General features: G+C 42.7%; 1 protein-coding gene across 1 annotated transcript in view; it reads right to left on the minus strand.

The window, feature by feature from the left end:
• The window catches only part of ipo11 (importin 11), a 95,166-nt gene extending 72,410 nt beyond the window's left edge, over positions 1–22,756 (minus strand). Inside the window, exons 1-7 of the mRNA XM_088295039.1 lie at positions 22,596–22,756; positions 17,872–18,021; positions 17,238–17,338; positions 14,207–14,279; positions 10,077–10,280; positions 1,555–1,687; positions 863–921 (exon numbers count right to left, since the gene is read on the minus strand). Of these exons, the coding sequence (XP_088151165.1) occupies positions 863–921; positions 1,555–1,687; positions 10,077–10,280; positions 14,207–14,279; positions 17,238–17,338; positions 17,872–18,009 (708 nt within the window). The 5' untranslated portion in view covers positions 18,010–18,021; positions 22,596–22,756. The remainder of the gene's footprint in view (positions 1–862; positions 922–1,554; positions 1,688–10,076; positions 10,281–14,206; positions 14,280–17,237; positions 17,339–17,871; positions 18,022–22,595) is intronic.
• Between the last annotated feature and the right edge of the window lie 970 nt (positions 22,757–23,726).

Below are 23,726 nucleotides of genomic sequence, written 5' to 3' on the forward strand. Positions count from 1 at the left end.
AAGCTAATATATTGGCAGCGAGTTAACAAGAAATAAAGCAGGCAGAAGTTTGATAGCGGAAAACAAGCTAATGTTGACGTAAATACTTGTTGAAGTCAACAATTGAGGTGAAGGTAGCTGCAGCAAATTGTTTATGGCGCTTGTTGCTTTCTGCAATAAAACCTTTACTTTCAGTGAGTTTGGGCAACACAGTGATAGGCAGTCTGCTACCAAGCGTGCCTTTTTCTTTTTTTTTCCCTAAATGGTGCTTGACAGCTTTTGTGTTGGAACTCTTCAAGTATTCTTTGATCCAGGCTGAAATTTGGTCGAATGATGTCTGCTGGCAGCTCAAGTGATATCCTTCGGTCATACATTCTGACAGTTAAATGTTCAAAATATGTATATGTACATCTATCTTTTATTTAATTTTTTTGTAAACATACTGTTCAGATAATACCATCGTTATCGCATTCAACTTAGAGGGTGCCAATACATTGAGTATATTTGTTAAAAAAAACATGGCCGACTGAACTGAAAAGGAGGCAGTAATCTGCAGTGTAAAAGGATGAGACATGCGCACATTTATTTTTTTTTAAGTGTCAGCCGTCAAAGCAAAAAGAGAAAAAGACTAGAGGGTCATAAGTTGGTGATGGGATGTAAAATGAAATAGCTTCATGGATTTGGACTTCGTTTACGGCGACAGTTGGAGAAGGACTCAAACAAAACTCTTGGCTCTTTGAACACAGAGATGGCTACGGGCATTTCAAATCACCATGGCCAGCCACATTTTTGCACAGTGAAATCAAAATGAAGCATAGAGAAATGCTGAAATGTCGTTTTCCCGGAGAAATGTGCAATTTAAGCAAAAAGTGATAACACTCACCATAACTTCCATATTCTGTTGTGGCTCTTGGAATCCATGGACAGTCAACTTGCGTAGTACTAAGGAGGGGGAAACATATTTCACAGCATTTACAATGTTTTATTCATGATACAGTGGAAGCCAGGAATTCCTCAGCATTTCTCTTATCTTTTGTATATAGACAGTGACAGTTTACTACTAGAGCTTCAGAAAACTTGATTGGGATCCACATAGGACTCAAGTACATATTCCCAAAGTTCTTTTCTCTCCCAAATTGTTTTTTTTTATTTATTTTTTTAAATTGTGCACCATTAGTGTAAACCGCCTAGCACGCAAGGACAGCTGGGATAGGCTCAAGCACAACCGCGACCCTCGTGAGGATACGCGGTTTAGGTAATGCATGGATGGGTGAATAGTTTAAACAGTAAACACACCACAAAATATGACCCTAAAGCACTTCCTATGAGGAAAAGTAAGTAGCTCCAGTAAAATATATCTTCAGTCATTGACAATATTTACATCATACGAAACTACAGTACGTCAATTGAGACGACAATACCACAGTGTTGGTCGATCACACCAGCGCTACCAGTGTAAAATGTAGTGTAGAGCCCTGAATATGCTTGATGATTGATACTTCTGACAACACATCACTGCACCGTTCATATAAAAAAAAAAGTGCATTTCAAGTGTGTGGTGCCGATGGCAACTACCTTTAAGAGACAGTAGTGTTCTTTCCAGCGATGCCATTGCTGCTGTTTCGTCACGGGCAAAGATCTGCTGGAGGAAGCAGTCCGTGTGGTGGCTCCACAGGGAACACGCAAAGCTGTAAATACCTGACGCCAACTGCCAACATGCACACATAAAACAGTCAATCACACGCTGATCAAATCATTCTGGATCAACATCACGCCGGTGAGTGTGCGGAATGAATGCATCTTCAAATAACATTCACATGGAAAATACTGCATAATCACACTGTCGGCGAAGACGGTATGCTAAAAGCTACTCATAATACAAACAAAATAGACACAATGTAGAAGAAAAACACAAGTAGGGAGTAAACAAGGACCTCAAGAGTCACGCGGCTAATTTAGGTCTCGATGAACTGACTCCCAGAACATTATTTGGGCCCCAAACCACTTACATTTTCTGTGGGAATGCATGTACTCCAGTAGAGCAAAATAAGATGATCAAAGGCAAACAAAAGCACTGCTGGTCCTTTTAACAGCGCGGTACATCATGTGGCTCACTACCTCAGACAATCAGCCAGGGCACAGTAATGAGCTTTGGGTTTGGATTTTCATTTTAATAAAAGTATTTATGCATACACACTGTGGGGTCGGCCCAAAGCATTGCTGAATACGCGCACAGAAAGGCCAAGTAAGAAGGCTTATTATACACACCGCAACGTGCGTTCATTACAGCAAAACCTCGCTGCGTCGCACCTTTTTCTCTTCTAATTAAGCTTCTTCAAAGGGTGAATAGTTATATTGCAGTTTATTTAACTTTGAGTCCATGCTGAGCATTAAAGATGTTAAAATGTTACTTTAAACATTTGCTGTTCTGTAATTTAACATTTGCTGATGGTCAAAATGTAAGCAACTTTAAAGTGAAACGGTGTAACAGAACTTAACCTAAATCACAAACAAACGAGTGTTTTTATGTCAAAGTAATGCAGCCCATTTGTTCACATATCAAATAAGATGTAAACATTTCCTAGCTGCTAAGTGTGATGTGATCTAATCCCAAAATCAGGTCAAACAGAATCATTGTCTGATTGTGAGCATTAACAACCGATGATGCTGCACCCTGCACCCAGTCATGTATTAGATCAGGAAGAAAATATTGAACAATTTTATCATTAATTCTAAAGTTTTGCCAAATCATTGGTAGAGCAAATGTATGGACTACTTGGTCTAATATTTAGCCATTTCAAATGTGCTATACTTTGGCCCCACTTTTCCGCTGATAAGTGCAGAATTTGGCACATTTGGCTCTCACTTGAACTGAAGTATTTTTTAATTTCTTCCATCGTATATCTCTACACCACCCAGTTCCTTCTCGTCTGTTTTCTTTGTGTTTGACATTTTCCTTCACTATCTTGCTAGGAGCAAGCTGTTATAAGAAAAGCCGGAGTCAATTAGATGTCAGCAAAAAGTGAAGACGAATCCACAGCTGGAGGCGGAGAACTGATACAATGCGCTTAGGGTTTGTAGTCTGCTGCTTTGCGTAAAGTATTGCTCAATCAATAGCGACGGTCCGGAGAAGAATAAACACAAAGCTCTCGTGCCGACTTGGGCGATTCACTCGGTACATGTTTGCGCTGGAAAAAAAGTTGTTTTCAATCTAATAATACATGGGTATAATGACTATTAATGGCATTCCGTTCTATATTCCAGGGGTGGCCAACCAGTCAGAGACTAAGAGCCACTTTTTTTCTGTGTTACTGCAAAGAGCCACATCATACACATGGGCACACATGAGCATCATCCGATGCCTTAATCAAGTATGCACGCACTCAAAGAACCCTGCTTAGCCAGATTTATTGAAAACATCCCACACCAACATCAGTTATGTTCAACAGTTAACTTTGTGTGCACTGTCTCACGTACATAAACTCTCGGTTCAAGTAAGTCCACAAACAAAAATAAAATAAAATAATTTTAATAACATTTCTCTCTTACTATGCTGCTGACTGAGACTTCTGGCATTCCTTATCATACATTCATTTGGCACAGACCATGCAAATATTTCCAACTGAGGCTTGTCTTGTATGTCGCTAAAATACTCATATGCTTGAATATCAGAGTGCAACTGTGATTCAACGGCCGTATTAATATCTGATCATCTGCGTTCAACACTGTGGCGGGAAAGTTGGGTGTCTGATACGCTCCGTTTTAATGTGTCGTCTTCAAGAGACAATATTTCAACGGCGTCAATGAGGCATTTTTAATCAAGTCCCCGCGCGAGTGGCTGCCTGTTTACAGCAGCGTGGCTCACTATTGAGCCTTTTTCGTGTGTTTTTTCCCTTTACCCTTTTTTATTTTATTTTTACCTCACCTCAGCAATGGACATCCAACTTGCGGTGGTTTTACTGCTGTTGGGGGCTGTTTTTTGCGCGATCGTGTCCGGAGACGAAACTCAGAGCTACGGATCGATCGTGTACACAAGAGATCAGCTGTTAGCACTCCGTGCTAACCCCGCGTGGGCTCCCGGAGCGAGACCCGATATTCCCCGCGAGCTGAGGAGGAAGAGACGGGGATGTCGTGCGGGGGCTAAATGCCAGGCAAGGAGGAGACGATATCACCCCGTCCTCCCGTCCGTTATTATGGGGAATGTTCGATCCCTCCCCAACAAAATGGACGAGCTAACAGCGCTAACCCGGCACGAGAGGATTGTCCGGGAGGCTAGCTTGCTGGTGTTCACGGAGTCGTGGCTAACAGAGCTAACGCCGGACGCCGTCGTGGAATTGGACGGCTTCCAAATACTACGCGCGGACAGGACACTGGAGAGCGGTAAGAGAAAAGGGGGAGGGCTGGCTGTGTTTGTTAATGATAGATGGTGTAACCCTGGGCATATAACTGTTAAGGATCAACTTTGCAGTCGGCACATTGAGATGATAGCTGTTAGCATGCGTCCGGTCTATTTACCGCGAGAGTTCAGTCATGTGATCGCGGTGGCGGCGTACGTGCCTCCCTCTGCTAACGGTGAGACAGCCTGTGATGTACTGAATGCAGCTGTGAGCAGGCTACAAACACAGCACCCAAATGCCTTGTTCCTTATCTCTGGTGACTTCAATCATGCTTCTCCTTCCTCCTCTCTGCCTTCATTCACACAATATGTAACATGCCAAACCAGAGACAATAAAATATTGGACCTCTTCTATGCCAACACCAAGGAGGCGTACACGTCACTGCCCCTCCCCCCGCTGGGCAAAGCTGACCACAACTTGGTTGCTCTCCTGCCTGTGTACAAACCTCTCGTCCGCAGGCAGCCAGCTGTGACACGCAGAGTTCAGCGATGGTCCGGAGAAGCCGAGGAAGCCTTGAAGGACTGTTTCAACACAACTGTGTGGGAGGTATTCAGCGAAGCTCACGGTGAGGACATTAATGGTCTAACAGACACAGTTACAGACTATATTAACTTCTGCATGGAGAACACCATTCCCACCAGGACTGTAAGATGTTTCTCCAACAACAAACCCTGGATCACACCGGACATTAAAGCTCTCCTGAAGGAGAAAAAGAGGGCTTTTGTTTCAGGCGACAAGGACGAGCTGAAGAGAGTGCAGCGTCAGCTGAGAAGGAGGATCCGAGAGGGGAAAAAGTCCTACAGGATGCGGATGGAAGAACAACTGCAGCGGAACAATGCCAGGGATGTCTGGAGGGGCCTGAAGACCATCTCAGGCCACGGACAAGCAGGTAAGACCCAGAAGGGGGGGGGGCTTCAGTGGGCAAATGAGTTGAACCTATTTTTCAATAGGTTTGATCAAATGCCTGACCCCGCTCAGGCTCCCCTGCTGCAGCCCCCACCAACCCCTCCTGCCACTGCGAACGAGACCCTCTCTCCCCCTCTCTCTCTCCACAGGCTCCAGTTCCCAGCCTCATCAGACAACCACCACTTCCTCCTGCTCAGCCTTGTTCCTCACAACATCTCAGGTGAAGAACCAGCTGAGGAAGATGAAGGCGAGGAAGGCGGCAGGCCCAGATGGGATCAGCTCCCAGCTCCTCAAATCCTGCGCAGACCAGCTGTGTGGAATCGTCCAGCACATGTTCAACCTGAGCTTGAAGTTGGGCAGAGTCCCCCAGCTGTGGAAAACATCCTGCCTGGTTCCGGTTCCAAAGACACCCCATCCGAAGGAGCTCAACAACTTCAGACCAGTGGCGCTGACGTCTCATCTGATGAAGACCCTGGAGAGACTGGTCCTCGTCCATCTGCGCCCCCTGGTCAGCTCCTCAATGGACCCACTCCAGTTTGCATACCAGCCTGGCATCAGTGTGGATGATGCCATCATCTACCTGCTCCACACTTCACTCTTCCACCTGGAGAAGGCGGGGGGCACGGTGAGGATCATGTTCTTTGATTTCTCAAGTGCTTTCAACACCATCCAGCCCGCCTTATTGGGAGACAAGCTGGAGCAGGCGGGAGTGGCCCACCACCTCATCACATGGATTCACAACTACCTCACAAACCGGCCACAGTACGTGAGAACACAGGACTGTGTGTCTGACGTGCTCCTCTGCAGCACGGGAGCGCCGCAGGGAACTGTGCTGGCTCCCTTCCTGTTCACCCTCTACACCTCGGACTACAAATACAATTCCACAACCTGTCACCTGCAGAAGTTCTCTGATGACTCTGCGATTGTCGGCCTCATCACTGACGATGACGATCGGGAGTACAGAGGGGTTACGCAGGGGTTCGTGGACTGGTGTCAGCAGAACCGCCTCCAAATCAACGCTGGGAAATCCAAAGAGCTGGTGGTGGATTTCCGCAAGCGTCGGCACTCTCCACCTGCACCAGTGAATATCCAGGGAACAGACGTTGAGAGGGTCTCAACTTACAAGTACCTGGGTGTTCATCTGAACAATAAACTGGACTGGAGCGACAACACAGACGCTCTCTATAGGAAGGGTCAGAGCAGACTCTTCCTACTCAGGCGGCTGAGGTCCTTTGGCGTTCGGGGAACACTCCTCAGGAACTTCTATGACTCTGTGGTTTCATCAGTCATCTTCTATGGAGTGGTCTCCTGGGCAGGAGGCATCTCGGGCCGAGACAAAAAGAGACTGGACAAACTGGTGAGGAGGGCCAGCTCTGTCCTGGGCTGCTCCCTGGACTCTGTGGACTCAGTGGGGGGCAGAAGGATGACGGCAAAACTGTCATCAATGCTGGACAAACCAGCCCACCCATTCAATGACACTCTGAGAACACTTTACAGCTCCTTCAGTGACAGACTTTTACACCCTCGCTGTACCAAAGAGAGATTTCGCCGCTCCTTCCTGCCTACTGCTGTCAGACTTTTTAACAAGAACATTGGGTCAGGCCTACAAACGGGAGGGCATTAGTGCAATTGTGCAGTCCTAGGATGCAATATTAACTACTACTGTACTTTCAGCCAAGGGTGTACTTTAACATCGACCAATGATGTATTTTGTTTACCATTACAGTATTCTTATTACAATACTTCTATCACTGTAGTATTTCTACCACTGCAGGATGTTCACTATTACAGTACTTTTATCATTGCAGTACTTTTATAATTACGGTATTTCCTATCATTGCGGTACTTTTACTATTACAATACTTCATCATTGCAGTATTTTTCCATCGTTGCAGTACTTCTACCATTATAGTACTTTTATCATTGCAGTACTTTTACCATTACAGTACTTTTATCATTGCAGTATTTTCTATCATTGCAGTACTTTCCTGTCATTTCAGTACTCTCACCATTACAGTACTTTTATCAGTGTAATATCTTTATCATTGCAGTATTTTCAATCATTCAGTAGTTTTTATCATTACAGTGTTTCCCCCTCTGTATAATGGACAGGCATTAGGAGTGTTTCCTTACACTTAGATACGTTTATACTGTGTATATTTGCATGCTTTTTATGAATGTCTGCTGCTAATGTTACACATTAACGGCTACATTACGCCGCCGACTCTGTGTGATCTATATCTTTGCTGCTGTAACACTTCAAATTTCCCCATTGTGGGACTAATAAAGGACATCTTTATCTTTATCTTTATCTTCGTTGTGTGGCTTTTTAGCCCGTGTGAAGTTCCAAGCCAGTTGATATGATGCAAGCGTTACGGTCTCCGAGTGTTTCGTGAACTGAAACTGAAAAAACGCATCTGCTTTTCTGGCTGACTTTTCAAAGCAACCAACGTGTGCATGCGAAGTTCAGTGCCTTTTGGAAATTCCTGTTCGATGTCAGGGTGGAGTGAGCTGTAGTGACGCTGAAGATTGGAAGCTTTGAAATGCGCTAATGCTGCGTGACATATGAGACAGACCGGCTTGCCATTACGCTCAACAAAAAAATATAAACTCTCCCACTCTGTCAAAGACATCCTGTGTTCTTCATATTTTCGTTTAAACTGTGCATCTTCCATTTTGAGAGCCAACTTACGGAAATTGTTCACAATGCAAAGGATGTCGCGCCAGAGATTCTCTCGTCGTGCGTTTGACGCCACTCGAACAGGCTCACCTCATCAGCGTGCCATCTAGCCGTAGGGGGAATGAATGGCAGCGTCAGCCAAGCGTTTTTGACGCATGTCATGTGAAAGCACCTGAAGAGCCGCATGAGGCTCGGGAGCCGCGGGTTGGCCAGGCCTGCTACATTCGATTCTCTTCTATTCTAACCTAGTGTGGCTTCTTCGTATTCCTTCGCCGCTACACAAACAAGTTCATTGGGTGTTGTTTGTAACTTTCAAACCGCATAAGGACACCCCCACTGCATTCCTGTCAACTAGCTGAGGTGACTGGAAACAAACAAAAAACAAAAAAAAAATAATAATAAAAAAGGCTCCGTCTCTATCTTGCAAAAGGAGACGCGAGGACATTTTCAACTTAGAAGAAAGAAAAATCTGCCATTCGCACATTGATTTCAAATTCAATGAAAGATAATTCACAAACTAAAGGATTCAAAACGATTTCCAGCCAAATTGGCTTTGTAATTAAACCTCCGATTCAAAAGGAAGGTCACAGTACAGAACCGGACTTTTGCTTTTAATCACTGCATTCCGCTTTCAAATTAACATGCATTTCACATTCACATTGAGCAAACAAAAGAAACGGAAGGCACACTTAAACTAAGGGAAATGTGCTTCAAAAACACAGTGAATCATCCAGAAACGGATCAAGACTGAGTGCTTAAGCATCAGCTGCCCTCCTTTGTCCCACAGTCTTTAACTCCAGAGTGTGAATGAAGTCTTTTACAACTTCCTGCCACAGAATGCGGGACAAATACAAGCTGCCAATTATCCAGCTTCAGAGATTGAGTCAGAGACGGATCGACGTCTCGTGCTCTGCTTGTGACGGAATACAATACAACTTTATTTATATAGTACATTTCACAAGAGCTGGAGCTGTAATCCCACAAAGGCGAATAAGTGTAAGTATTTTATACTCTACAATATCATCACATAACTACTGGTAATTGTCCGATTGCGGGATGTCATTATGGCACTGATGCTTCAAAAGGCAAACGCGGAGGAGCCTATTTTGTGTCATCATTGTGTAGATTACATTGTCCGTATGGGTCATTTAGCCTGAAAATAATCACCTCATTTATAAAACACTCCACTTCACACACTTCGGCAACCTTCAGAATAGTTGAGTCTCTGACATCAATTATTCTCTGTTGGTGCCATGTTGTGCTTGGTAATTGACTTCAGCATATACAGTACGCATGTCAAAGCAGATCAAGAGGCAAAATGTCCAAAGTTGAATATAAAACCATACATAAAAGGAAATAAAACTGTCAAAATACATAGGTGAGAACATTGAACTGAAAATGACAGCAAACAGCTTCAGAAGGTGCTCACCATGCACATTAAAAATGCTAAGACAGAAATATTTATCAACAAATGAAAGGATAACCAAGAGAGAAACTGCAAATTTACCACATATCACGGCATGAGGTAGGTGCGTGTCTAGGGTTCAAGTAAAAGTGAAAAAAAAAAAAGATAGAAATGTCGCAGAAAGATTAGAAGGATGTGGATATAGAAAGATTAGAAGGATATGGATATGTAGGAAGCCTCCAAAGTGGAAGAAGTACAGCGGGGCTTTCGTTAGTCTGTTTGATCATTTCGCTGCCCTAAAATCATGTTTTATTCTCCAAATCCATCTTTCTGCTTTAGTCTTGTGTTCTTGGATACACTGGATGGCATTTAAAAGAAAAAACTTGGGATTTGCAGGGACTCAGCTTCAAGGAAGAAAACATTACCTTGCATAAACACACACACATCCACACACAAGCACACTCGCACACACCCAAGTCTCTCATGCATAAAAAAACCGGGGCACTTCTACACAAAGGGAATGGGGCTTCCATTAATCTCATGTGTGACAGTCCAACAGAAGCTAAACAGCAACACTTACAGGCGACACACCGAACTGCGCGTTGAAAACAAACCAAAATATTGGCACAGGGAGAGGTCATGCTAAAACACAAAATCACACGATGAAAGAGACCAAATCAGTCCACAAAGGAGGCGACTAGTGACTTACATCTTGAAACAGCCGTCTGTCCTGTGCCAGACGTTTCGACGAGAGGGTTTTGGTAACGTGATAGAAGGTGAGCAGCGCTCTGTGCTGCTGCAGGCCGTCCTGGCCCTTGACAGACTCCAGCAGAACAGGGATGAGCTCAGGCCATTGCCGAGGGCAGTCCAGCCGGGCCACCTTGGCTATCAGCACCGCGATCTGGGTTGCTATCTATTGGCAAAGCACACAAATATACACACAGACACACACAGAAAAGAGAATGACCACAGGCAAAAAGCATGGAACGGCAAAGGAGTGATGTGCAGATGCATTCCGGTAAAAATAAAGACTTTGAGCGAGATCACTTAAAAAATGGAGTTGCTTCTTTAAAATCAAACACAATGCATTTTGAAATGCTGATCAAACACAAGTTCCTGTGACAGAGTCCTAAATGTCATCATAAAACCTTCATCAACGGTGCAGGCAAAAAAGTTCGTCACTTCTCGCTCAACATAAAACCAATGACAGAAAAAAAAATAGTTAATCCTAATGCTGGCTGAAAAAAAGTGTAGTGAGGTGCACTGACTTCACACTCTGACAGCTTCATTTCATGAAATTAAGACTTTCAACCTCTGAGTTACAACTATACATATGGAAAAAACATTAATAGACTTGTTACTACCTTAAAGTGCGGTTTAAAGAAGGCACTGGTTCAGATTAAACACCTACTGCGTCACAGATAAAAATAAGAGTGTGCTGCCCCCTGTGGCGTGTACAGCTTACCCTGACAGTGGTAAAAATTTGACATAGGAAGAGTTGAGACTAAGGTCTAAAAGAAGCAGGCTTAAAAGTTTGGATCTTAGAAATAGAAAAAAATAAATAAATAATAAGATGCCGCTAAACTCCGAACCTCCTCATCCTTCTACAGAACAAGGACTGTATAATATTGGCCTGTTGAGTACTGTTGTGTGTTCTATTTGTGTGTTTCACCGCCACATTGGATTTAAATGACAGCAAAAATTATGCGAATTTGTGTTAGCCCATCGGTGGTGTTTCCCGTTGAATGTTAGCATAAAGCTAATGAAACTTATGTTACTCCAATGACAGTGATGCTATGTTGAAAGCACGCTACTTTGAAGAAACATTTAAAGGTTCTGTTTTCTTTAAGTTGACCTATGATTGTCATTACCTCAGCACTGAGCAACTGTGAAGTCATTTTCATTCGACAACAAGTGGTAAAATTCCCCCGCCCACTTGAAATGGACAAAAACGGGTGGATTTTATTGCTTAAGTAATATTCCACTAACGCAATATTAATTACAATGCTGTCTTTAGAAGGAACATAAAACAAAAATAGGACAATGTTCAGAGCAGAACTGCAGGCAGATCTGAATGCTTTAACGTGAGCACATTTGATTTTAAAAGTTAATAGGAAAAGGTCATTCCTGAACAGTAAATGCAAATATAAAGGTCTTGGGATTGAGGAAAATCTGTTAACAAGGTACATAGTTGTTCAAACCGCAGGGGTTAAAGACGGGAAAATTGCTGAGGCTCACTGTCTTACTTTGCTTGCAGGCATTTGTTTAGTTTAACGTTGATGAATGAATTCTTTCATTTAAAAAGCACACAAAGCAGTAAGGAAATAAAACATCAGGCATTCGGTCTGGATTTGCTTTTGGCAAAGAGAGGCTGCGACTGTGGAGCCATATGGTATTTAAACAGCATATTAACAGTGTGCCGTATGGACACTAATAGTCCTGATGTCTGAGGACCATCCCTCAGGGAAACACAAGCTGTAGCGAACAGGATGGATAGGCGCCATTCAGGACCACCTTCCATGTACCCTCACACTGATGCACACCACTTGATTTCTAAGTTATCTCTTCTTCGCAGAGGGAGCAGTTGCCTGAAGACTGGGGCAATTTTAGTTTTACGTTTTAGAGACAACGTCAATAACCACACTGAATAAAAGTTGAGTGAACCTGCTGAAATTGATTCCTTTCTATAGTTTTAAATCATTCAATGTTTCGGAACAGGCATTAAAAATGTTGATTTAAAGATCAGGGATTAACTAGCTCAATTTAAAAGAAATGAGGAAACGAACTGAGTGAAATATACTTTGGGGGGTAAAAAGTGGAAGGTCATGGACTGGCCAAGTCAATTACGGGATCTTAAGCAAATAAGGCAAGCATTTCACCTCCTGAAAAGGAGACTGAAAGGTGAAACCCCCAGAAAGTCTGGAAAATTGGCTGAAAAATGATGTTAGACTTATTTTCTAAGTACATGCATTCCTTTTGATGGGAATGTTGCCGCCCCCAACGTCACTGAGCTGAGTTGGGCTGCTACTGAGCACGGCCGTTGTAGCACTCATGCTTTTGCAACAAGATGCGACTTGAAGTGACTAGAACTGACGTGATAGAAAATAAGTCACTAGCGTTCACATTAGCAATAGCAGCTAGCCTCACTAAGCCACCGATCATTTTAGGTGAAAGCCTTCGATCACCGCAATGACTTTCACAAGAGGTGGGAGGCGCTGTTTGAGTCCGTACCGGACATTCAGGTTTGGCCGGTGAAATATTCGCAACAATCAGTCTTGTATTTTTATTGCTTTTATTCCGTTCATTTTTAGCACACAGCAGGGTTATAATAGTTGTTGTTTGAGCTGCATCTTATGCGTGGGGTCTGCCAAAGATGAAAAAAAATCTATGATTCTATGACGCAAGTATGGTGGCATATTTTTCCTGAAAATTCTGGAGGACTTTCAAGTTCAGAGTTTACGCTACACTAGCATAGAAAATTTCCTAGCTTATGTCCACACCTGGAGGCAGCGAGCAGGGTCGCCTTATCTTTGAAATAGGGTCAGGCGGCACTTTAGGCAGCACGGCACGTTGGCAAAGAGTGTAAATTACTTCATTCGCATGCCTTTCATCTTGCCAGCTGTGTCCAGTGGACGACCAGAACAATCCTGAATGGCTGAGTGTATATTCCACCTCTCAAAGAGCTCCTCAGTGGTCGCAATCAGAATTGTTGAATTATGTTGTTGCCATTTCCAAAAATCTACGGCAACCTGATTTCCCCACACCCGATTATAGCTTTGTTAATACCAGCATTGTTTTACAAGCCTTTATAAAAATCGATTTTCAGGATGAAATACTGTGGCCCACCTCTAATTCTGTCATATTTGTAAACAAAATTCACCACAAAACAAAAATAGAGAAAGAAACACCTCTCTCTATTACAAGTGACAGCTTGTAAGTCAGAAGTTACTGCAAAAAGCTGACTAAGCAGTCTATACATCATATTCATGTATTACTTTTGACTGACATTCTTTTCTTGCATCCATCCATTTTAAATCCAAACGCCAGATGAAAAAGTAAAAGTTAAATCTGGAGCATGACACGCCCATGATGGCTGAAAAGCAGTCCAGTGAGCTTACGCTAACCCAGGGGTACGGAACTCCGGTTCCTGGAGAGCCATACCCTGCCCGTTTTTTATCTCTCTCTACTTAACTCATTCAATACCATTGACGGCTAAATACGTCTTTTTTTTTTTACTCAGTTGGTAGTGAATGAGTTAAAAACACCTGATTCAAACGATCAGCACATCAACAAGCCCTGCAGAAGCCCGAAACTATCCTGAATATTTGAATCAGGTGTGTTTGGAGTAGGGAGAGGTCTAAAACAGGCAGGATATGGCTCTCCAGGAAGCGCTGTTTCTTACCTCTGCGCTAACCTCTTAGTTGCTATGCTGAAGTCCCATGTTATAGACTGAACTGCAATCCATGTATTCTTTTCAAATCACAAACAAAATATTTGAGGAATCTTGGCAGAAGATTGACGGGTTTAGGATGTACAGTGTACCACGCCACTCGCCGTGTGACTGCTGGGATGGGCTCCGGTTTACCCACGACCTCAGTAAGTGCAATAGAAAAAGGACGGAAAAAGAATCTTGCCAAGCCCCGCTTCCTACTTCTTGCCCATACGCAGCTCAAGCTGATGCAAATGGATGGCAATCAGTGTTCTACAAATGCTACCTGCTTCAGATGTCAGCATGTCGTCAAAATTTGATACAGACGATTTCCCTACGAGGTTCTTTAATGAAGTCCACCATCAGGACAGGTGTGATTTCAGCAGGGCGGAGTGAGTGAAACCACTGACCTGATTGACAGGCTCATTGAAGTTTGTGATGAGACCGGCACGTAACGTGGTCTTCTCCTCCTCTGATAAAGCGCTGGCAAAAGAAGCAGACAGAAAAAACATCCTCAGAGGAAAAAACTGCATCTGACAGCGCAGAGAAAATGGCATGTTTTTAAATCCCTGAGAGATCCTAGTTGTAAAACGGCAGTGCTTTGCGGGGCTGCGCCTCTGCACTGTGAATACAGCAAGCCTGCCAGACTACTTAGATAATTTATTTGAAATCTACAAGTGGAAAGTGAAATGCGAAAGCGGGTCTCCTAAACTTCTTAGGGATGAATTCAAATCTTTGTATAGCAACAGCACCAGCCAGCTGCAAACCTTCTTTCAATCTTCTACCTCCATTAAACATCTTGCCGTTTACAAAATTGCAGCAGATGCTCTCGCCATTGCTGTTTTGTGCAGTGAATTTGTAAAAAACAAAAAAACTAAGCTGTAGATTTAAGTTGCAGCTGGGGCTTAATGGAGTGGGGGAGTGCTTGATGATCGCGATGCGTCACTGAGCAGACCGAGTAAGGAGAAGAAGGTAAACTTGGACGGTGGAACAATTTAAGCCATGTGCCTAAGAAAAAGAGGATTTCGGCACCTACTGGCAATGTGCAAAAGATTAGAGTATACATCGTCACTGGGCAACCACGGGCTCATAGGACACACGTAAACATGCAGGTATTCAGTAAAGGATAATGAAAAAAAACACAAACAGTGGAAACATTTAAACGTTCTGACGGTTATAAAATGTGGAAAACAAAAAACTTGGTTAGTGAACTTGGAAATAATTTACTTTTTCTTTTAGTGATCCTGAGAGCCAAAAGCAAACGCGCAGGTACTTGAGAATTTCTATTCAGTGTCTAGTGCTCTAGAATGTCTGACCTGCGGGAATAAGAGCCGCTACCACAGTAGAAATGTTTAAAACAAGACGTATTTGTATACTCTTGCAGTTAGTTGCACGACAGGTTGGTCTTTTTGACGGCCGCTTCTTCTTTCTCTTCAGCCTCGTCCTCATCCGCCTTGGAGAGGGGCAAGGTGAAAATGACCCAATTGGATGTCGGATTCTTCACCGAGTGACCGGGACAAGGGCTAAGGTGGACCGCATTCCTGAGGCACGGCTAAGGAGATTTCAGCACTGACAGACTGTGTTTTGAGAAGACTGAGCTTATTTATCCCCAGGTGTTTTTTTTTATGTTAGTTTTCCTTGTCCTCCTGTGGGGTTAAGATTAGGGGATGTCATTAATATTTGTCAACTGTGGGTTTGTGAAGTCCTTTGAGACTCTTCTGTGATTAAGGGCTATATAAATGAATTTGACTTGATGAGCATGTGTGTGTGTATGGCAATGAGGAAAGCAGTACTTGTCTCGGTCCTGGTTGGTTAGTACAATACAGTTAAATGAAAAAAAATGAAGGATACGATGTGCCAACCAGCTAAAAACAAGGAATAAAAGGGATTCAATAAAAAACAGCCCAAATCTCATCTTAAAAGTGTGATGCATGATGGAGATGGGTACTAAACTGCCCGCAGGTTTGAATAACATTCACCTGTTCTGTTAACAGTCTTGGAGAAATTACTCAACTTTTCTAGTTATTTAGGCTATATGAACATTAGTTTGTGAATTTTACCTCTTTGATCTGATTTCCAAAATCTAAAATCAAAGTGGCATCATCTTGCCCCACTGTAACACCATGCACGCACGAGAGCCACCAGTGACTCCTTCCTGTGCGGCCACGTGTGTGCCGTCACAATATAATACTGATGTAGAAAAACGTCCACCGTATAACTGAATAACATTGACATCAATCAAGAAAACAGTCGTACACTGTATATACATAACATTATATAGTATTTTCTTTTGTTAACCATGATACATTTTTTCCAAGAGTTATCAACAGGTGGTAGAAATAAGATCAGGCTCTCATTGAGCTTTAAGATTCGGGGTTCAGATGTCAGCGAAGGGCTTGCTGTGTGAAATATGCCCACATTCTCCCACAGCCGCCAAAACAGACATCTAAGATTGATGAAAGACTTAAATTGTCCATAGGTGTGAATGTGAGAGACAATGGTTGTTTGTTCATATGTGCCCAAAAATTGGTTTGCAACCAACTCAGAGAGTACAGCACCTGTCCAAAGTCAGCTGAGATCCTCTCTCGCTCACCCACAACTAACAGGAGAACAAGCACTAAAGGAAAATTGATGGATGGATGAAGACGAACAATCATATCAACCCTGCATCCCAGAAGAGATAGTGTTCAAAACAATATTTTAAAAAAATGGGGATGTTAAGACAACATTCTTTTTTTTTTTGGTTTCTAGACCACAGAACATTGTCAGATCCACTTATTAAAATGTGCGCAACAACCTCACAATGTGGCCTACGCTTCGTACCATGACACCATATTCGTCGAGCCATATTGGGAATCGCTCTTCTTTTAAACTCATGGATGGCACTAAGCCCAAAGGTAAATTACATGACGGCCCCAAAACCCTTACGTAGCACTCTAAATTATGAAAGGGACTTCACTCAACTACTGACAGGAGCAAAACAAACTTGGTCAGTGAAGCAGGCGGAAGAGGAGACTGTGGAGATCGAGACAAAGCAGCCAGAAACAAAGTGGCCAAACGCAAAGATTGCTGAGGCAGAACTGAAGAGCTCAGGCCTGCTGCTGTCCTGTGGATTTATAGACTAATGCTCCATTCAAATCCAACTAGAGTCATCTCATAAAACAGCCTAAGACACATGGGGCTGAGTGAAAGCAAAGGCCACATAGATCAGCGTGCATTAAAAAGACAAAAAGCGTGGGTTATATAAATAATCAAGGAGGGCAGGAAGTGAGACGATACAAGCTGCAGCAGTAAAGACAGTAATAAAGGCACAATACACATAGGAGAGCCATTACGGGAAAATGGAACCAAAACAAAGATGAGTGCAACACGAATAAAAGAAAGACTGAAGCAAAGAGACAACACCAAGGGAGGCGTTAAAAGGTGAAAACATGTACTTACTGTGGGGCCACTCTCCTCCAGTATCTGTCAATTCCGTTTTTGAAGTAGAGTACTGCCAGCCATCTGACATTCACATCCAGCATATGGTTGTTGAAAATGTTCTAAGGGATGGCAAGTCATACATATCAGCAAGACAAAAATAAGGAGTGTTGGTAGCAAAAGGGGGAGTGAAGTTGCAGCCGGATCAAGAACGTTCTATATAGAAACAACAAATTACAGTACAGCTTTGATTCATCTCTCGGAGGCTAGATTTACTCTGTATACTTCAAGTGACACAATTATGATCTTTTTTTTTGGCTCTCAGGTGGCACAACCGAATGTCTCAAGATCGAAATAAAAGCCTCTTCCAAATGTGAATACAAATCTGATGTATAAAAAAAAAAATCTTCATTCTTCATCCTTGATTGCAAGATGGCGGGAAATGGACTGTGAGGTTTGTCGTGTTGCGACTAGGGCTGGGACGATAAGTTAATATCAATATGTCTCGCAATAGTCACGTGATCGATATCAATAGAAAATGCCTTCGATAAAATGTTCGATAGAAAAAAAATATAAGAATGCATTCCACTAGCAAGAGCCCCGATAGGTAATCAAGTAAGTCCAAATTTGACAAATTGTTCTAAGTCTTGCCTACCAGGAGGACCGAGTAGAAGCCCGGCTGTGTCTCCCACTGTCTGAGTTGCTCCTCTGCGGGCTTCAGCACAGATGTGTCCTGACTGGTGGCTTGGGTTAAAGTCTTCAGCACCACCGTACTGGCACCGTCTATATCCATAGCTGGATATACCTGAAAGGAAGACAGACCACAAATGTCTCAGTGCACTGACTGCGTAAAAGTTCTGGATGAGTTCAAAAACTCAAGTTTAACTTCAATAACACACCAAAAATTACAAAATGTTCTCAAATATACCCCAACAGGCAAATAACACCTAGAAATCTTGTGAGACTTTTAACTCAAGTGTGCTGGTTGACATGTGTCTGGTGGATTTCAAAGCTAATGAAATTTGGCTCTCCAGTGTCCACAGAAGTTGTTTCATCATGCTGCCATTCGGTGGCTGCCGCCCAATTATCCACTGCCCACACGATGAAAAACCGAATGAGGCGGTGTCAGCGCTAATACGACACCATCTCACTCGCTTTTGTGTTGTGCGTGGGTCCACACAAGAGACACTTCAGGAAAACGTAAGAGTTTATTGCCTAAAGCAGCATACCTTAATCAACCTGTGGCTCACACTGAAGACATTTGAACACATACGGTACAAATGGATTCGACTGACTTGTAAGAGTCGAGCAGGGCAGGTTTTCAACACATTCAGTAAAGATGACCACAGTGTCCGACAGCAGGGAGGAGGTTTCTATTTTTCACGATCTTGGAGCCTCATTTCATGTTTGTATGTTTTCCCCGTGCCTGCGTGAATTTTCCAGGTACTCTGGTTTCCTCCCACATTCCATAAACATGCATGGAAGGTTGTTCGGACACTCTCAAATGTCCCGAGGTGTGAGTGTGAGCGCGGATGGTTGTTCGTCTTTGTGTGCCCTGCGATTGGCTGGCAACCAGTTCAGGGTGTGCCCCGCCTACTGCCCGATGACAGCCGGGATAGGCTCCAGCACCCCCCCCCGCGGCCCTTGTGAGGAGAAGCCGTAGAAGATAACGGATGGATGAATTTTCAATTTTCTTCTACAGGGACTTAACGATACAATTTAGTAAAAAAGGCAATTTTTACACTTTGAGGGGTGGATTATTCAGCGCATCGATCGAGGAAAAATGTGAATTCTGGCTATGGGAACAAGGTTTCCGGATAAACAATTACGGTCGAATGTTTGAGCGGATTACATCACACGTACACATTGTAGTCACAAAAAAACAAAACAATGGTATACATTTGGGGGAGATGAAGAAATTGAAACATTTCTGTCATTAAAAAAAAGAGGCCATCGTAAGTGTGTCTGCGTTCCCAAACAGACGGAGACGGACGCGGTGGTCTCCTTATCTCTGAAAGTATTCATAACATAAACAATCTTCTTTGCCCTATCGGTTATGCGGTGAACGCTGCCACAATTTGGACCTGAGGTTCTTACAAACCGCAAATCTTTGTTTTGCGTGTTTTCACTAAATTCACTTGAAAATGTCTTAACATTTGGATGGAAACCCCATTACTTTAGCCAGGAAGAAACTACAAACAATTCCCTCTCCATAATTTCCTATGGGATAAATTGTTTTGAAATTAGAATGACTTTGAACAACGTCAACATGTTACTCAACAAATTGAGTTGCAAAATATTTTGCCCCCAATTTAAGGCAACACAAACCATTAAGCTCAACAAGTGCATTGTCATTGTCTCGATTACTGCTTTCAATTATGCTCAAGCCTCTCAGATCCACAATCACCCTCACTTGTCTTAAAAAGGCAATGAGTCTGTCACCTTCATTTTGAGAGGCCATCTTCAACAATGGGCCTTTAGTTCCTAATAGTATGGAGGATGTCTTTTTGAAGCATGTGAAAACCTGTGAAGGTTACTAATGCTGGAGGGGTTGATGTTTAATTCCGCTTCCTCATTTTGTGAGGAATCTGCAGTTACTATCAGTTGACAGGGAGTTCATTCCAGATGTTTAATATTAATGATTATTAACAGGCTGCACAGTCTCAGGCCAGCACAAAGTGTGGACCAGCGTACTGAAACAGGCCTCCACGTCATTTAATTAATAAGCTGGACTACACAGTTTAGTTCCCATAGATCTTAATGTGTCATCTTATCACGACATTATGGACAACGCTATGCTTCCAACTATGTGGGAAGAGTTTGACTTGGATCCTTTACAGTTCCAGCATGACAAGTTGACAATGCAAGGTCCAAATAAGCATTGGATAAGGTTGGTGTATGTAGAAGAGCTCTCAGCACAGACATTTGGGAACAAATAACATATTCCTATGGTGAAGAGGAATATGTCCTAGATATAAAGGGGGGACTTGACTACATTATAATGGCAACTTGTTCCAATACTTTGGTCCATTTGGTGAAGGTTGGCCAGTAGATGAGCTAGCATTGAGCAACACTGCCATCTCCAGACCAGTGGTAGACATTGGAAGTAGTAGACATCTGCTGCAATGATATTCAGCACAAGCATTCAAGCACATTTAGCATCAACAATTGTCACATGTGTGAGTGCATTAAATATTAATCCACTGAAGGGTTCTATTAAGAAGGGATAAAGGATTAAGGTGATACAATTGGGCATGATCATTAGCAAGAGGGCTTGCAGTCCTATCTGAAATAAATGGAGGGTGGCAAATGTCAATAATATTCATAACATAAATTTTAAATTAATGGAATAACTAACAACTATTTTTATTTCAAAATGTTAAAATAATCTTATTTTTTCAAAAGAACAGAGAAGGTATGGTTAACAGTCTTGCCATTAGTTTGAATGTATTTTTTGTTTAAATATTTTTGTTTGTTTTTTTAATTAAAAATAACACTTTTGAAAAATGCAAACTGAATCTAAGATCACTTGATTGCATTCATTCTAATTAAAAATGTGAATGTCGGTTGCAAACATTGGGCCTGTTCATAAGATGCTCAGAATTTATTTTACGATAAAAATAACTATAAGACAACAAGATGGAATGAAATTAATCTAACTGATCTTCAGGGATTCAGGATTGTGCGTTTGGGGATCTGCTTCTTTAAATATCCTCTCGTCATTGATTCCATTGAGACTTAATCCACTCCAAAAATGTGAAGGAAAGAGGCTGTCAACAAGTTTCCATGTTTTGCTGTGCAGATTATTTTTAGCATTAGTTTGTAGATCAGTATTAGGCACCGTTGTAATTTAGAGCATTTGTGTCATATGATGCACTGGCAGGGCAAAGAAAAAATCTTTACGACTGCTGAATTGAAATACAGTGGAGAAAAAAAAAGTATAAAGGCATTCTTCACAAGCCAGATCAAGTGAGAAACATTGACAACTCGCACATCATCCAGCTTTCACCAGCTACTCATGTGAGCTTTGGGGATCGCCCGTGAGCAACACAGTCATGACCCATGCCTTAAAATGACATGATTGCTATCCAATCCACAATTCAACAATAGAAAAAGAAACCGATGAATAATTTATGCAAGTACATGGGCTGTGATTATTTTATAAAGGTTTGAATGCAACTGTCGTTGATTTTATTCCATGAATGTTAAGAACGGTATGTGAACATTTTTTTTTTTTTACAAAATATCAAACAATGATCTTGGCCAGCACGTCCGCCTCACGGTTCAGTGGAGCGGGGTTTCATTCCGGCTGCGGCCTTCCTGTGTGGAGTTTGCATGTTTTCTCCGTGCCCGCATAGGTACCCCGGTTTCCTTCCACATTCCAAAAACATGCATGGTAGGTTGACTGAACACTCCAAAGTGTCCCTAGGAGTGAATGTGAGCGCAGAAGGTTGTTCGCCTTTTTGTGCCCAGCGATTGGCGGGCAACCAGTTCAAGGTGTACGCCGCCTACTGCCCAAACACACTTGGGTTCAGCTACTGCGACCCTCGTGAGGAGAAGCGGATGGGATAAGGATGGATGATGATGTAAAAAAATCTTAAAGAACAATAACGTGTGTAAATACTTCAGGGTGTTTTAGCCTCCAAATCATCAGGATTTACATCTTGTGTCTCAATTTCAGCCAGGTAAACCCCTGAAAATGACTACCCTATAAAACAGCATCACATAATATACGACCAGCTGTTCATCCAAGTCCAAACCAGTTCAACCAAGTCAGAAAGCCAGTAATCTACTCTATTGACTGATAAACACTTATCTTGCCTGCCCCGTTAGATGCATTTCACACTGGTTGCATTGTTTTTTTTCTTCCTACATGACATTAATACATGCACGTGACATTGTTGTGCAGCTGATAAAAGTAAGCAATATTACCACCGCTTGTCATGACACAAACAATATCTAAGCTTGCTAACAATGTCATTTAGTTATCTGCAACGTGGACTTCTCATCTCTACCACTCGAAAATCGACCATTTGTCTTTCCTGCACAAAGCATCACAAATTAAAAAAGGCGACCGAGTGTGATGCAAGATTCTCGGTAAACCAGATCGTCTGTAATGATTTACACATAGCGGAGACTTGTTCGCAGAGGCATTTCGTGGGGCCTCTTTGGCAGCCGGTTGTTACGAAATAAATTATATTTGACCAGAACACACACAATATGCGAAACAACATAGCTAACTTTTAGGCTAGCGAGGGAGCTAAACTTATTCAATAGCAAACGAGCTTGGGGCAATGGACGTTTAGCCGCCGATAACGTCTTCATCCTCGGGGATGAGCAATCAGCATATAGTTGAGAAAAAAATGCAACGAGACTCACCTAAAAGAGTGACTGCAGACGAGAAAACTCAGTAGTGGGGAAATTACCAGAAAAGCCGTATTCTGTGGTACTCTCGTAGGGAGATGGGGGAACACACGCTTGTCAGAATGGCGCCAGCAACACAACCCGGCGCACATTGATGACGTCAACCGTCAAGTAACACTACAGATGGGCAGTCTGATCAAAAGTGGCAAATCCAAGCGCTCCATTCGTTTAATTTCCAAAAGAAACATAACATCAGAAAGTATTACTTTCAGCCACACATAAGCCAAAACGTCTGAACGAGAAAAGTAACATAAGACAGGTGTTGTATTAAAAAATGTAAAGGGTACATTGTTTGTGTTCAGTATTAGGCTCTCTGCAGTGCCTGCTCTCCCTTCAAATGTAAAATAAACAACCAAGTAAATCTGTATAAGCCTCACATCTATGTAATATATATGGTATTTAAAACGTAATAACTCATCGAGTATCTTCACCTGTGGCATGAGCTGGGCAGAAGTGGAGTCGGGGAGTACTAGACTCCTCCTTTTCCACGCCCCAATATGAATATGCAAATTAGAGTAAACAAAGTCTGCCAGTAGGAAATCCTCAATCTGCAAAATCAGCAAACGTGGTTATCAGATGAGTCACGAATGAAGTCAAATGTGGAGTCCCTGGTAAATAAAGTGGAGGTCCAAACATGAGTTTGCTGTCCTCTTGAGTCAACAAGCCATCATCTGTGAGTTTACGCATACCAGATCCGTCCCCATGTGTGGGCCATAGGGGCTTAGCCCGCCCACCGAGATGCACTTGTGCCCACCGCGGACTTGGGAACGGATATCTAAAAATATATATTTTTGCCAATTAATGATTTGTTTGAATTTGATTTTATTGTATCATACAAGCTCATTTTATGTTATTAAATGTTACTGTTGAGTTGTTTATCATTAAGACATTAAAATATAAGGAAATAAATAGAGTGGGCGGCACTGTGGCTGACTGGTCAGCACGATGGTTTCACAGTTCAGAGGTGGCGGGTTCGTTTCCGACGCCGGCCTTCCTGTGTGGAGTTTGCATGTTCTTCCCTTGCCTGCGTGGGTTTTCTAGGAGTACTCCGGTTTCCCCCCACATCCCAAGAATATACATGGTAAG

The sequence above is a fragment of the Idiotropiscis lumnitzeri genome, chromosome 1 (genome assembly GCF_059441095.1).
Source record: "Idiotropiscis lumnitzeri isolate Australia: NSW breed Sydney's pygmy pipehorse chromosome 1, RoL_Ilum_1.0, whole genome shotgun sequence".
NCBI lineage: Eukaryota > Metazoa > Chordata > Actinopteri > Syngnathiformes > Syngnathidae > Idiotropiscis > Idiotropiscis lumnitzeri.